This window comes from Borostomias antarcticus, assembly GCF_949987555.1.
Source record: "Borostomias antarcticus genome assembly, chromosome: 2".
Taxonomy (NCBI): Eukaryota; Metazoa; Chordata; class Actinopteri; order Stomiiformes; family Stomiidae; genus Borostomias; species Borostomias antarcticus.
Genome location: NC_140235.1, coordinates 32,953,332 through 32,968,331, shown reverse-complemented (window position 1 = coordinate 32,968,331; position 15,000 = coordinate 32,953,332). Strand labels below are relative to the sequence as shown.

General features: G+C 49.8%; 1 protein-coding gene across 1 annotated transcript in view; it reads right to left on the bottom strand.

Annotated features, from left to right (window-relative positions):
- The window catches only part of kcnh2b (potassium voltage-gated channel, subfamily H (eag-related), member 2b), a gene marked incomplete at both ends in the record, with an annotated part of 244,600 nt that overhangs the window by 90,722 nt on the left and 138,878 nt on the right, over window positions 1–15,000 (bottom strand). The window contains 2 exons of the mRNA XM_084454557.1: window positions 13,159–13,367; window positions 13,586–14,041. Coding sequence (XP_084310683.1) covers window positions 13,159–13,367; window positions 13,586–14,041 — 665 coding nt within the window. The remainder of the gene's footprint in view (window positions 1–13,158; window positions 13,368–13,585; window positions 14,042–15,000) is intronic.

Here is a 15,000-nt window from a genome sequence, read left to right as displayed (position 1 = left end):
CAACACACTTCATCCATTCGTCATTTTGCACGGCGTCTAAAAGTGAGGCCGGTGTTTTGTTGTAGAAAGTGGGATGTTAGTGGAGTATTACAGTCATCATTTCACTGTGACTGAACACCGTACAATACATGTGATGAATAAAAGGAATCTCAAATCTTGAATCTTGGATAGAGGGGCTGGATTCAGTGTGGTGAGCACCTACAGTATTTCATTATATCTGTACCCTAACAAATATTCCCTGTATATTTACTGTGTATATTTATTATTATATTTACTGTGTATATTTACTGTGTATATTTATTATTATATTTACTGTGTATATTTACTGTTTATATTTACTGTGTATATTTATTATTATATTTACTGTGTATATTTATTATTATATTTACTGTGTATATTTACTGTGTATTTCCCCCAGTTGATTTTATGATACATTGAAATCACAGCAGGGGAAAATGTCTGTAATCGAAGGGCTTCTGACAAAGTGCCCTTTATAATCCCAGAATCCTCTTGGCAAGCTGTGCGGCGTCTTTGTGATGGACGACAGCAACGTCCCTGTCTTATGATCACGCCGGAGGAAAGGCTTGACCGTGAACTGTCCCCTTAGTCCTCTCGGCTCGTCCAGTGAAATGGAGCGGAAGTCCTCAGAAGGTGATCTGTCGCTACGGTTCCCTGGACGGCGTCCCAACTCCCACTTGGCAGGATGTGTCTCGCCGACGGGAGTGCGTCGTGATTTTCGTGACGGTGACGCCATTGGGTCATCACAGCTCCCCCGTGTTTTCCATTGAACCGTGAAGGTGGTATAGTCCGTTGCCAACGGGTATGGGGCTGACCTACGATGCAGCATCAAACCCCCTGCCTGTCTCCTCCCCAATGGCACGTTCCGGTCTCTCTAATCAGTCAGTGGAGCTGCCTAGTGCTCTCTCTCTCCTCCATGCTTCCTCAGAGGAGCTAGTATTCTCTCTCTCCTCCATGCGTCCTCAGAGGAGGAGACCTAGCCCTAGTATTCTCTCTCTCTCTCCTCCATGCGTCCTCAGAGGAGGAGACCTAGCCCTAGTATTCTCTCTCTCTCTCCTCCATGCGTCCTCAGAGGAGGAGACCTAGCCCTAGTATGCTCTCTCCTCCATGTGTCCTCAGAGGAGGAGACCTAGCCCTAGTGTTCTCTCTCTCCTCCATGCGTCTTCAATGGAGGAGACCTAGCCCTAGTATTCTCTCTCTCTCTCCTCCATGCGTCCTCAGAGGAGGAGACCTAGCCCTAGTATTCTCTCTCCTCCATGTGTCCTCAGAGGAGGAGACCTAGCCCTAGTATTCTCTCTCTCTCCTCCATGCGTCCTCAGAGGAGGAGACCTAGCCCTAGTATTCTCTCTCCTCCATGCGTCCTCAGAGGAGGAGACCTAGCCCTAGTATTCTCTCTCCTCCATGTGTCCTCAGAGGAGGAGACCTAGCCCTAGTATTCTCTCTCTCTCCTCCATGCGTCCTCAGAGGAGGAGACCTAGCCCTAGTATGCTCTCTCCTCCATGTGTCCTCAGAGGAGGAGACCTAGCCCTAGCGTTCTCTCTCTCTCTCCTCCATGCGTCCTCAGAGGAGGCCTAGCCCTCAACCTTTGCATGGGGGGGGGGTTCATGGTTGGTTGGGTGACACTGAGACAACATTGGAGAAGAGAAGAATGGCATGGTGTGTGTATGTGTGTGTGTGTGTGTGTGTGTGTGTGTGTGTGTGTGCGCGTGCTTGTGTGTGTGTGCCTGTGTGTGTGTATGTGTGTGTGCCGGTGTGTGTGTGTGCCTGTGTGTGTGTGTGTGAGTGTGTGTGTGCCTGTGTCTGTGCCGGTGCGTGTGTGCCTGTGTGTGCCTGTGTTTGTTCCGGTGCGTGTGTGTGTGGTGTGTGTGTGCGTGTGTGTGTGGTTTACCCACTGTGTGAAAGACATTTGTTAAATGGTGCTGAACCAGAAACCTTGAATGCATCAGCACCTCAGTGCTGCACGCGCAGATGGTCCACACACCAGCCGCCAGGCAAGACCACAGACAGTCAGGAAACACACACACACACACACACCGGCACAAACACACACACACACACACACACACACCGGCACTAACACAGGCACACACACGCACGCGCACACACACACACACACGCACGCAAGCACGCACGCACACACACACACACACACACACCTCCTGCCCCTGTTGAGGGTTCAGACATCCTTCAGTAGCTGTCATGGACAGGTCCGAGCCCTCTGCCGTCACCTTCAACACCCGACACACGGCCCAGTCTGTCTACAGTCCTCTGGCCTTGCCACGCCACACACACACACACACACACACACACACACACACACACACACACACACACACACACACACACACACCACACACACACTCACACACACCACACACACACCAAACACACACACCACACACACACACACCACACACACACACACACTCACACACCACACACACACACACACCACACACACACACACACACAAACTCACACCACACACACTCACTTACACACACACACACTCCAACAGCGCCAAAACAGTACTTCCATGAGCCCCCTAGGAGTACACACACACACACACACTGTTCACTGTACAGGACTAATTTACTGCGTTGTGTCCATGATCCCATATCCCTGTCTTAAAGGGACGCCCCACAGAGCAACAATGCGTTCTAAACTACTGCACAACTGGATCAGATTGTTTGTTGTTATTTAATTGTTTGTAGTTGTTATTTATGGGCACTTTAAAAGAGAATTAACTGGGCTAGCATTTGCGGTGTGCGTGTGTGTGTGTGTGTGCGTGCGGATCAATGCAAATATGTGTGTGTGTGTTTGTGTGTGTAGTGCACAGGTGAGTGTTTGTTACGGTTTGCTGTAGCCCTTGCCGAGCCCAGAGCAGCAGTGGTATTTACAGTGATATTTCCATTCAGCCGAGGGTCTCTGCTGGGGTCGTGGATAATGGCTGGTTTAAATGGCAGCCGGGCCGTCCCCTCCCTGGTGGGCCGGCGTTAGGCTCCGGCAACAGACAGCAGCCACGCCTCTGGGGCTCTGAGGGGGTCCCTGGAGGACCCGGTCCAAATCGCACAGAAGTTGGGCTGAACCAGGGAAATCTAGAGAAACGCTAGACTATACAGCACAGGACCTATTGATGTGTTATTCACAGAGGTAGCCTTAACCTATTGTGTGTGTGTCATGGATGTATTAATAGAACTGGATGCGGTGACTACGTTGACGCCTCGTTCTTGAGAGTGAAGCTTTTTGAAGGGTCCACCGACCCCTTTTGACATGCGCAGTTGTGTTTTTTTGTGTCATAGGCATGCGCAGTTGTGCTTCTTAACCACGTGATTTGTTGACCCGGCCGCGTCCACGAAGTTTACACATTCATATGGATGTTTAATGTGCGTTCACCGCTCTCCCCACTGTATTGCGTGTCCCTGCATTAGCATTGTTAAGTACATGCCATCAAATCACGATTCTGTCAAATATATAGTTTCGAAAAATTATTTATTTATGCAGGCATCTTAGTTTTACCAGTTTCATTATAGCGGAGCAGGTTATATTTGCTCGTATGTGGTATTTATTTTGTTCACGATCGGACAGCCAGGCTACAGAGCTCCATAAACCGTAGCCATAGCAGAGGAGCGGCAGGAACAGAGCGCTCCTGTTGCGGTACAGGAACGCGGCTAATAGGTTTGTGGTGCTATTTTCCATTCGCCCTTGATGAATCCTAACACAAACCCATATCTATAACATATTCATTCTTCTTCTTCTTAATATTCTTCCGATCTCTCCCCCGGCCTCTCCCCTGGTCTCTCCCTCGGCCTCTCTCACCTCTTGCTCCCCCCCCCCCTCTCTCTCTATCTCTCACCCTCGCCTCGCCTGTTCCTCCTCCTCCTCCTCCTCCTCCTCCCACGCCGCCCTGCTGCGCGTGATGTCAGCGCTCGCCCTCCCCTCCTCCTCCTCCTCCTCACCGCTTCCCGCCTCTCGGACAACACGGGGGTCTTGGCCAGGGGCGAGGGAACGCTATCTCCCAGGCGAGAGGCTCCCCCGCCCGGGCGTGATTCAGCCAGAGACAGCCTCTTAGCCCGCGCTGCTGGAGACCAGCCCTAATGAGCCGGGTCCTGGACCCAACAGCCTGACCACCCAACACCCAGCACCCAGTAGCCTGACCACCCAGCAGCCTGACCACCCAGCAGCCTGACCACCCAGCACCCAACAGCCTGACCACCCAGCACCCAACAGCCTGACCACCCAGCACCCAGCAGCCTGACCACCCAGCACCCAACAGACCACCCAGCACTCAACAGCCTGACCACCCAGCACCCAACAGCCTGACCACCCAGCACCCAGCAGCCTGACCACCCAGCACCTAACAGACCACCCAGCACCCAACAGCCTGACCACCCAGCACCCAACAGACCACCCAGTAGCCTGACCACCCAGCACCCAACAGCCTGACCACCCAGCACCCAGCAGCCTGACCACCCAGCACCTAACAGACCACCCAGCACCCAACAGCCTGACCACCCAGCACCCAACAGACCACCCAGTAGCCTGACCACCCAGCACCCAGCAGCCTGACCACCCAGCACCTAACAGACCACCCAGCACCCAACAGCCTGACCACCCAGCACCCAACAGACCACCCAGTAGCCTGACCACCCAGCACCCAGCAGCCTGCCCACCCAGCACCCAGCAGCCTGACCACCCAGCACCCAACACCCAGCACCCAACACCCAGCACCCAACAGACCACCCAGTAGCCTGACCACCCAACACCCAGCACCCAACACCCAGCACCCAACAGCCTGACCACCCAGCACCCAACGGCCTGACCACCCAGCACCCAGCAGCCTGCCCACCCAGCACCCAACACCCAGCACCCAACAGCCAGACCACCCAGCACCCAACGGCCTGACCACCCAGCACCCAGCAGCCTGCCCACCCAGCACCCAACAGCCTGACCACCCAGCACACAGCAGCCTGCCCACCCAGCACCCAACAGCCTGACCACCCAGCACCCAACACCCAGCACCCAACACCCAGCACACAGCAGCCTGCCCACCCAGCACCCAACACCCAGCACCCAACAGCCTGACCACCCAGCACCCAACACCCAGCACCCAGCACCCAACAGCCTGCCCACCCAGCACCCAACAGCCTGACCACCCAGCACCCAACACCCAGCACCCAACACCCAGCACACAGCAGCCTGCCCACCCAGCACCCAACACCCAGCACCCAACAGCCTGACCACCCAGCACCCAACACCCAGCACCCAGCACCCAACAGCCTGACCACCCAGCACCCAACACCCAGCACCCAACACCCAGCACCCAACAGCCTGACCACCCAGCAGCCTGACCACCCAGCACCCAACAGCCTGATCACCCAGCACCCAACAGCCTGATCACCCAGCACCCAACAGCCTGCCCACCCAGCACCCAACAGCCTGCCCACCCAGCAGCCCTCACACATGGAGGGACAGCGGCTGGTGTGAACTGACGTGGGTCTGGGCCATATGGCTTAAAGAAGACAGGGGAGAGAGAGAGAGGCCCTATACTGCACCTCGGGGCTGTAGTCTATAGCCTGGAAAAAAACATTAACCTGGAAGTGAATTTTGAAACCCTGCAGTTAATTCTGAAACCTGTCAGCCCACTAAGACGGGCTCAACATGAATATGCCTTCTCATCAGTTTCAAATTCATATCTGTGTATTATGTGCTTTAAAGATTGTCAGGTAATCCTTCAGTCAACAGTCTCTGCCTGGGGACTGTGGATCCATCTAGAATGTGTTGACATGTCCCTATCTTACTCCAGGAAAGATGAATTGCATCAGATGGTGCGAGCGTGAGACCGTCAGAGCGTGAGACCGTCAGAGCGTGAGACCGTCGGAGCGTGAGACCGTCAGAGCGTGAGACAGTCAGAGCGTGAGACCGTCAGAGCGTGAGACCGTCAGAGCGTGAGATTGCGGGAATAACTAGATAAGGTGAGAGGCTGAAGAAGATCAGAATATCAAAGTAAAAACTTTTTTTTAGCGGCGTCTCTGCCTGGGGACTGTGGATCCATCTAGAATGTGTTGACATGTCCCTATCTTACTCCAGGAAAGATGAATTGCATCAGATGGTGCGAGCGTGAGACTGTCAGAGCGTGAGACCGTCAGAGCGTGAGACCGTCAGAGCGTGAGACCGTCAGAGCGTGAGACAGTCAGAGCGTGAGACCGTCGGAGCGTGAGACCGTCAGAGCGTGAGACAGTCAGAGCGTGAGACCGTCAGAGCGTGAGACCGTCAGAGCGTGAGACAGTCAGAGCGTGAGACCGTCGGAGCGTGAGACCGTCAGAGCGTGAGACAGTCAGAGCGTGAGACCGTCAAAGCGTGAGACCGTCAGAGCGTGAGATTGCGGGAATAACTGGATAAGGTGAGAGGCTGAAGAAGATCAGAATATCAAAGTAAAAACTTTTTTTTTGCATTTTGTTTTAAATGTCCTTTTATGTGTTTCTTGCACTTTGTCTTGATGCTTTTAATGTCTCATGTAAGCACTTTGAATTGCCTTGTTGCTGAAATGTTCTCCAAATAAACTCTCACACACACACACACACACACACCAGCCCATCTCATCACACAAACAGCTGTCCAGGACAGCAACTACAGTCAATCACAGCCATCTGGGGTCTCCCAATGAGCAGCACTGAAGCAACGTTAGCTGTTGACTCAACACCCCATCAGCCTGCTCCACCACCAAGCCTGTTGACTCAACACCCCATCAGCCTGCTCCACCACCAAGCCTGTTGACTCAACACCCCATCAGCCTGCTCCACCACCAAGCCTGTTGACTCAACACCCCATCAGCCTGCTCCACCACCAAGCCTGTTGACTCAACACCCCATCAGCCTGCTCCACCACCAAGCCTGTTGACTCAACACCCCATCAGCCTGCTCCACCACCAAGACAATCATTGTTTATGAGGCATTAAGAATGGCCATCAGACAAAGTCACCACACACACACCTCTACATTCTCCCGCCGAAAAATTAACAGACCTGGAGGGATTATCAGGGATATATAAGGGATATATATACGGGATATATATATTAGGGATATACATAAGGGATATATATAAGGGATTTATATGAGGGATATATATATAAGGGATATATATAAGGGATTTATATAAGGGATATATATAAGGGATATATAAGGGATATATATATAAGGGATATATATAAGGGATTTATATAAGGGATACATATATACGGGATATATATAAGGGATATATATATAAGGGATATATATAAGGGATTTATATAAGGGATATATATATAAGGGATATATATAAGGGATTTATATAAGGGATACATATAAGGGATATATATATATATAAGGGATATATATATTAGGGATATATATTAGGGATAATATGTAAGGGATATATATAAGGGATATATATATATATATATATATATATATATATATATTATATGATATTGGTTTATTTCCTGTCATGCACCAAAAGGTGCCCAGCCCATATGGGCTTACAAGACACATTAATACAGTAAATTACATGTACAATACATTTATAAGGGATATATATACGGGATATATATATTAGGGATATATATAAGGGATATATATAAGGGATATATAAGGGATTTATATAAGGGATATATATATATATAAGGGATATATATATATAAGGGATTTATATAAGGGATACATATAAGGGATATATATATAAGGGATATATATATTAGGGATATGGGGATATATATTAGGGATAATATATAAGGGATATATATATATATGATATGATATGATATTGGTTTATTTCCTGGCATGCACCAAAAGGTGCCCAGCCCACATGGGCTTACAAGACACATTAATACAGTTAATTACATGTACAATAAATCCATAGAATAAAAACGTAGCAAAATAAAGAACAATCCATTTTCTCAAGCTCAGTTCATACATACAAAGTAGTCTGCCTTTTTCCCCATGCTTTACAAATGAACTCCACCAAGCGGAAAGTACCTTTCCTAAAGCATATATCAAGTCTTTTATAATCATCTAGCCAGAAAAAATCATCACAAATAGATTACATTTTATGAAAAAATACATCTCGTATTTTAGCATACAATGGGCAATAGAAAAGAAAGTGGATTTCATTTTCGATTTCCTTCAAATCACATAATAAACATAATCTTTCAGCTTCAGAAGTACCGACAAATCGACCAGTTTCTATGGCCAGAGGCAATGTTCCAGAATGTAGCTGTGCACAGAAAGATCTTTGGTCTTTTGATAAGTTTTGTGTAACATAAGGTTCTGGACTGTAATTATTTTTAATAAGACAAAAAGTTCTTAGTTTAGGTTTGTACCATATATCAACAGACCAGCTTTCTTTATATTTAAGAAACATCTGATTCTGCATATCTGAAATATTACATCGTAATCTATTTAAATAAATAATTCCAAAGCCGCAAGACCTCACATCTATATATATATATATATATATATATATATATATATATATATATAAGGGATATATATATTAGGGATATATATAAGGGATATATAAGGAATATATATTAGGGATTTATATAAGGGATATATATATATATAAGGTATATATATATAAGGTATATATATAAGGGATTTATATAAGGGATATATATAAGGGATATATAAGGGATATATCTAAGGGATATATATATAAGGTATATATATATAAGGGATTGTCCGATCGGTGGTTTGAAGAGTGAGCTTGTTCTTATCGAGGGAGACTTCTATGAAAATGTTCTATACAGTAGGTTCTGTGTGTGTGTGTGTGTGTGTGTGTGTGTGTGTGTGTGGTGATGCACGTGATGCCATTGGAGCGGGTCCAGTTCCTGCCTCGGTCGTATTCCAGACACACATGCAAAAGAGTCTCAGTCAGTAAAAACCAGAGAGCCATGGAGCAGAGCTTGCAAATAGATCATTTGCCTGATAAGACAATGAATGGCTCAAGTTCCCCATCTGAGTACTCCCTTCTCCAGCTCATCACTGGCGGGTCCACGCATGTGAACCCATGCACATGAGCATTTCATTTCATTAAAAAAACACACAAAAAAACAACTTGCCCTCATATGAAAATTTAGCTTCCTGCAAACCCTGAGCAAAAGCGTTCTAAGAGCGTTCTAAAAATACCTGCCTTTAAATCATTTACTGTACGTCATGCACTACTCAGAGAGCTCATGCATACTCATTTCTTATGCAAATCAGCAACAGTCAGACATAAATTTGAAAGGAAGTATTTTGGTTTCCTTCCAGTCTAACGCTGCAGTGAATATTGGAACAGGTCTCCACACAAACATCCATGATCAGATGTTGAAAGCTCACTTCAGATTTACATAGCTTGAGAGAATCATGAATCAATAAATTGATAATTGTTTGAATCAAATATTATCAGTTAACACATATTAGTTGAGTCAAACTAACGTTAACATAAACCGGACGACCATGCGCATGAAAAATAACAAACTTCCAATGACAGTTTTGCTGAAGGACCGTACTGCCGTGATGTCATGAGAAAATGGAGTTGATTCAATATTTTTCCATTTGTTCGATTCTTGTCAACACTGCTTTTAATCAGAGAGACAGCAACCCACAGAACACAAACTCTCAAAATCCTTAAATCCTCCCTTAAGCAACCAAATACCCCTGTCAGTTCTGATAAAGGCCCTAGCCCTATTTCTGGAGTAGTCTGACTTGAAAGCTACAGGGACATCCAGCTCGCCATTCTACTCCAGACAGAATCAAGTTTAGCCTTCTAGCTAATTGGCTCAGTCTCAGAGTTATAATGGGAGAGATGACAGAGTCCATTGGTCCTCTGAGAGAGAGGACCGGACTGAGACCGGACTCAGTCCGGACTCAGAACGGACTCAGAACGGACTCAGAACGGGCCCGGTCCGGCTGACGTCTCATACGGAACCCCCCTCAGCCCAAACAGCAGACCGTCTCATTAGTTCATCTAGTGAGCAACTAAGTTATGTATGGGTACGGTCTAGGAGGTTCCCCTCAGGTCTAGGAGGTTCCCCTCAGGTCTAGAAGGTTCCCCTCAGGTCTAGGAGGTTCTCCTCAGGTCTAGGAGGTTCCCCTCAGGTCTAGGAGGTTCTCCTCAAGTCTAGGAGGTTCCCCTCAGGTCTAGGAGGTTCCCCTCAGGTCTAGGAGGTTCTCCTCAGGTCTAGGAGGTTCCCCTCAAGCGAAACACCCTGGATATTACCTGACAGACCAGTTTACCTCACACTAAGCAGAGAGCCAAACCTTATGACAAAGACAAATAGTAGTAAAACAAAGAGGTAAGTGCTCCTCCCCCTCTGGTGGGGTTGGTCCTACCATTTTGCTGCCGGCGGAGGGGTGTGTTGTCCATTCCTTCATTGGGTCCAACTCTGCTGTTGGGCTGAGGAGTGCTGCTTGGGACGAGATGCAGTGTGTGTGTGTGTGTGTTTGGGAGCATGAGGGTGTGGGTAGGAAATGTGTTTGTGTGTGTGTGGGGGTTGGAAGGGGGGGGGCGCACATGTGAGTGTGTATACTGTAAGTAAGAGGGTGGATTTGAGTGTGCCCGAGTGGGTAAGAGAGAGAGAGAGAGAGAGAGAGAGAGAGAGAGAGAGTGTGTGTGTGTGTGCGTGTGTGTACTGTATGTATGTGTGTCTGCGCCTGTCACTCTGTGTATTCAGGACTATGAGTGTGTGCAGTGAGACTGTGTTGGAGTGTCACTAGAGAGAGAGAGAGACAGAGAGAGAGAGACAGAGACAGAGAGAGAGAGACGTGTGTGTGTTTTTGAGTATGTGTTAGTGCCTGGCCTCGTTCTGCACTGGCTACTGCCTGCTCAGGCTCTGAGATAACTCCTCATCCCCCCTACTCCCCCCTTCTCCCCATCATCCCTCCCTCCTCCCCATCATCCCTCCTCCTCCCCCCCTCCCTCCTCCCCCCCTCCCCCTCATCCCCCCTCCTCCCCATCAACCCCCCGCCTCCCCCTTCTCCCCCCCCCCCCCCCCTCCCCATCATCCCCCCTCCTCCCCCCTCCCCCTCATCCCCCCTCCTCCCCATCATCCCCCATCTCCCCCCTCCCCTCCTCCCCCTCCTCCCTCCCTCATCCCCCCTCCTCCCCATCATCCCCCATCTCCCCCCCTCCCCCTTCTCCCTCCCCTCCTCCCCATCATCCCCCTCATCCCCCCTCCTCCCCATCATCCCCATCACCCCCTCATCCCCCCCTCCCCTTCAACCCCCCCCCACCCCTCATCCCCCCTCCTCCCCCCTCCTCCCCCTCAACCCCCCCCCCCTCCCTCCCTCCTCCCTCTCTTTTTAATAAGAACCTGTTACCACTCATCAGGCCTAAACAAGGCTCTGGCCTTTAGTCCTGAACACATACCAGAACAAATATTAAAAGATAAGCCTGTATAAAAGCTTGCTGCTGAGCCAAGAGTCCGTTCTGCGTCCTAACCAGGACAACTCCATGTGTTCTAGTTACGGGTATCACATGTTTTATGGAACAGTTTAATTATTTAACTGTGTTTCCTCTCCACATCTCAGTGCTCCTGGGAGATCGGCCCCAGCAAGGCAACTCTGGGAGGTGCTGCCCTCGGCAGGTCGCAGCTGGTACTGCAGCTGTTGTGGGACTGGCTGACACATGGAACCCAACTCTAAGATCACTAATATTCTGGATTAACTTTCATAATGACATTGTAGATTAAATATTGTGTTGTGTGTGTTTGTTTAGTTTGTGTGTGTGTGTGTGTGTGTGCGTGTGTGTGGGCGTGCATATGTGTGTATGCATAAGAGTGTGCGTACACAAGAGTAGGTGTGTGTGAGCGCATCTGTGTGTGTGTGAGTGTTTCTGCCTGCGCTAGAACGCACAGCTGGTGCCGCTTCCTCCATCTGGACGACTCATACGGCCACGTCCCCGCGGCTCATATGGCCACGCCCCCGGGTGGAGCGGAGGGGGGGGGGGGTCATGGTCGTACCGTCTGTCACGCCCCCCCCACCACCACCACCACCAACACCACCTGACCCCTCACTGACCACACCGGAGGGGGGGATGACACAGCTCTGCTGCGACATCCTGACCTCTGGCCTCACACACACACATACACACACACACACACACACACACACACACACACCACCCCCTTCACACACAATTACACAACACAAACAGCGACTTGCTCACATAGCACAGTACTGAGGTGCTCTTCTGTGTACCGTTTTATAATACAAAACTCCCTTCATCACTATTGTCCTACTGTAGCAGAGCTGGTGGTTCTCCATGCTACTGTGTGGTAGCGCAGCAGAACCCACACCATGTGAGAGAACACACACACACAGCAGCGGCCCATGCTAGGCCCGCTCACTGGGGCTGGAGCCTTGCCTCCCACCTAGCCTTGCCCAAGGTACCTGACAGAGAGATAATGAGAGAGAGAGAGAGAGAGAGAGAGAGAGGGCAGCATACAAAAAGATCAAGATGGAGAGAGAGGGGTGAGTGAGATGGTAAATGGACTGCCCATATATAGCGCTTTCATCCAAAGCGCTTTACAATGAAGGCCTCTCATTCACACGTTCACACACATATTCACACACCAATGGCGGCAGCTGCCATGCAAGGTGCTAACCTGCTCACTGCGAGCAATTTGGGGTTCAGTGTCTTGGCCAAGGACATTTAGACATGTCGCCAGGAGGAGGCACGCTTGTCTGCGGCGCATGAACAGCTAGCTGAGGGGGAGTAGATTAAAGCTAATCCAGTTATGTTTGGGTCCAGCCAAACACCAAACACAACCCATACTCAGGGGGGAGGGGCAAAGCCAGTTGGCCGCGCGCTAAGGCTCCAGAGAAGCGCTAGTGCGACGTGGATACAGCGTAGTAGCCGGGTGTCCAAAGCGCTGGTACTGTACATACGTTAGTATGGGGGTGAACTCACCCTATCCAGAGCGAGTCTGCAGCATTCAGGCTGATGCACGGTAGCAGCCTTCAGCAAAGACACACAGATTGACGTCAACCAACAGTACTGTAGGTGTCCTGCACGTACACACACACATGCACATGCACACAAACGCGCGCACGTTCAGGCAAAACAGACAGACAGAGAGAGAGACAGACACACCTCTCACACGTGTTTTTAACCCCTTACCTGCGTGACTTTCTCGGTGACGTGGTGCGTCCGGTCGATGAGCTTGCAGGGGGCGATGATGTCGATCTCGCCGGGGGGCACGGCGATGAGGGGGTCCGGTTTGAAGTCCACGAAGTTGAGGGTGATCTGGGGGATCTTGCTGATGGTCCGGTAACGCATGAGGTCCGAGTCCGACATGGAGTTCAGAATGCTGGACTTGTTCACCGCACCTGTGAACCAGACGATGGCAGCGACGCCGGAGGAGTTGAGTGATGGGAGGGCTCACGTTACGGGAGGATTTTAAAAGTATTTTTTAAATGTTGATATTAAATGTTATATTTTAGATATTTTAGGTTAATTTCACGAGTGCACACATACACACTCACTCACACACACACACACACACACACACACACACACACACACACACACACACACACACACACACCAGTGCTGCTGCTGGTCTGCCTCATGGTCCGGTACTTCCTCTCCCAGTCCGGCCTCATGCCCTCGATGTCGTCGACCGACGACACGCGCCTCATGCTGTGTGTCAGGCTGCAGTTGGACACCGAGGCGTCCGTGGTGAGGCTGAGCCTGTGGGGGGCGGCGGCGGCGGCCGCCCGCAGCGAGGACTGGGTGAGGGGGCCCAGCAGGGTGCGCTGGTCCTCGGGGCGCCAGAGCGGCAGAGCCGACCGGCTGGAGGTGCCGGAGGTGGGCTCCGGAGGGGGGGGGGGCAGCGGGAGGAGGTCCCCCAGGGCCAGAGCCTCGTGGACGGGGCGGTCGGGCGGCTCGTGGAGGGGGGCGGCGGTGGGGATGCGGCCGACCTCGGGGTCGTTTATGGAGGTTTTGCTGCTGCTGAGGGAGCGCAGGAGAGGGAGACGTAGCTTGAAGCCGCGCGGACGACCTAGGAGCAAAGGATGATGGGTAAACAGGAGGTGGAAAACGATGTACCATTTCCGGCCCGCCCCACCCCTCCATCCAGCCCGGGACATGATGTCAGAAATATCATGTAATGTGGCCTGCAAAATAATTTATTGTACACAGCGCTGGCAGGCAGTAGGCAGGCCTACAGTGCAAAATTAAAATTGCTCTAAGGTGGGGCAAAATGCTGCTATTGTGCGCAGCACGCGAGGTGAACGATGCATGCAGTCACAGGTCCAATCAATCAATCCGCACGCGACTATGAACTATGAACGGAATGCAGCTCGCCATCGAGAGGCTGTTTTCATGGTTAACTAACGTTAATAACACTGACAGTTTCAAGAAAAAGGAACATTGCAGTTTTTTTTGTGGTGTTCAATTGAAATGCTACCTGCCTGATATGCAAGAACAAAGTTGCCGTTCTAAAGGAATATATAATGTCAAGAGCTATTCATTACTAAACATGGAGAACAGTGTCATAGGGAGACGAGAGGAAAAAACGAGCCACACAGCTGAGAGGGCTAACATCTCAGCAGTCTTTCAAGATAAGTGTCTGGGAAGAAATAGAGTTGTAGCCTACAGATGTATTCAAGTGTCTGGTAAGAAATGGAAACAAACTTGAACTTTAAGAAATATGTCCGGGAAGATGGTTAAAATGTTTTGGTCAGAATGAATGCTGTGTGGCCCCTCCAATCACTCCACATCTTACCAAGTAGGCCTACACATCATTTGTCAAGTCCTAGTAATGGGATACAATCACCCAATTAATCTTCTTTCAAGGAATCTTAAACATTAAGGTGTTTTTGGTTGTAGGCCTAATCAGTGAAATCTGCCAATGGAACAAGTGAAACTTTGCTTAATGTTTGGAAGAAGATTAATTTATCTAAAAACGTCACTTGTCCTATATCTCACTGAAATGTTGCTTGTTGGTTAAGTGTCTAT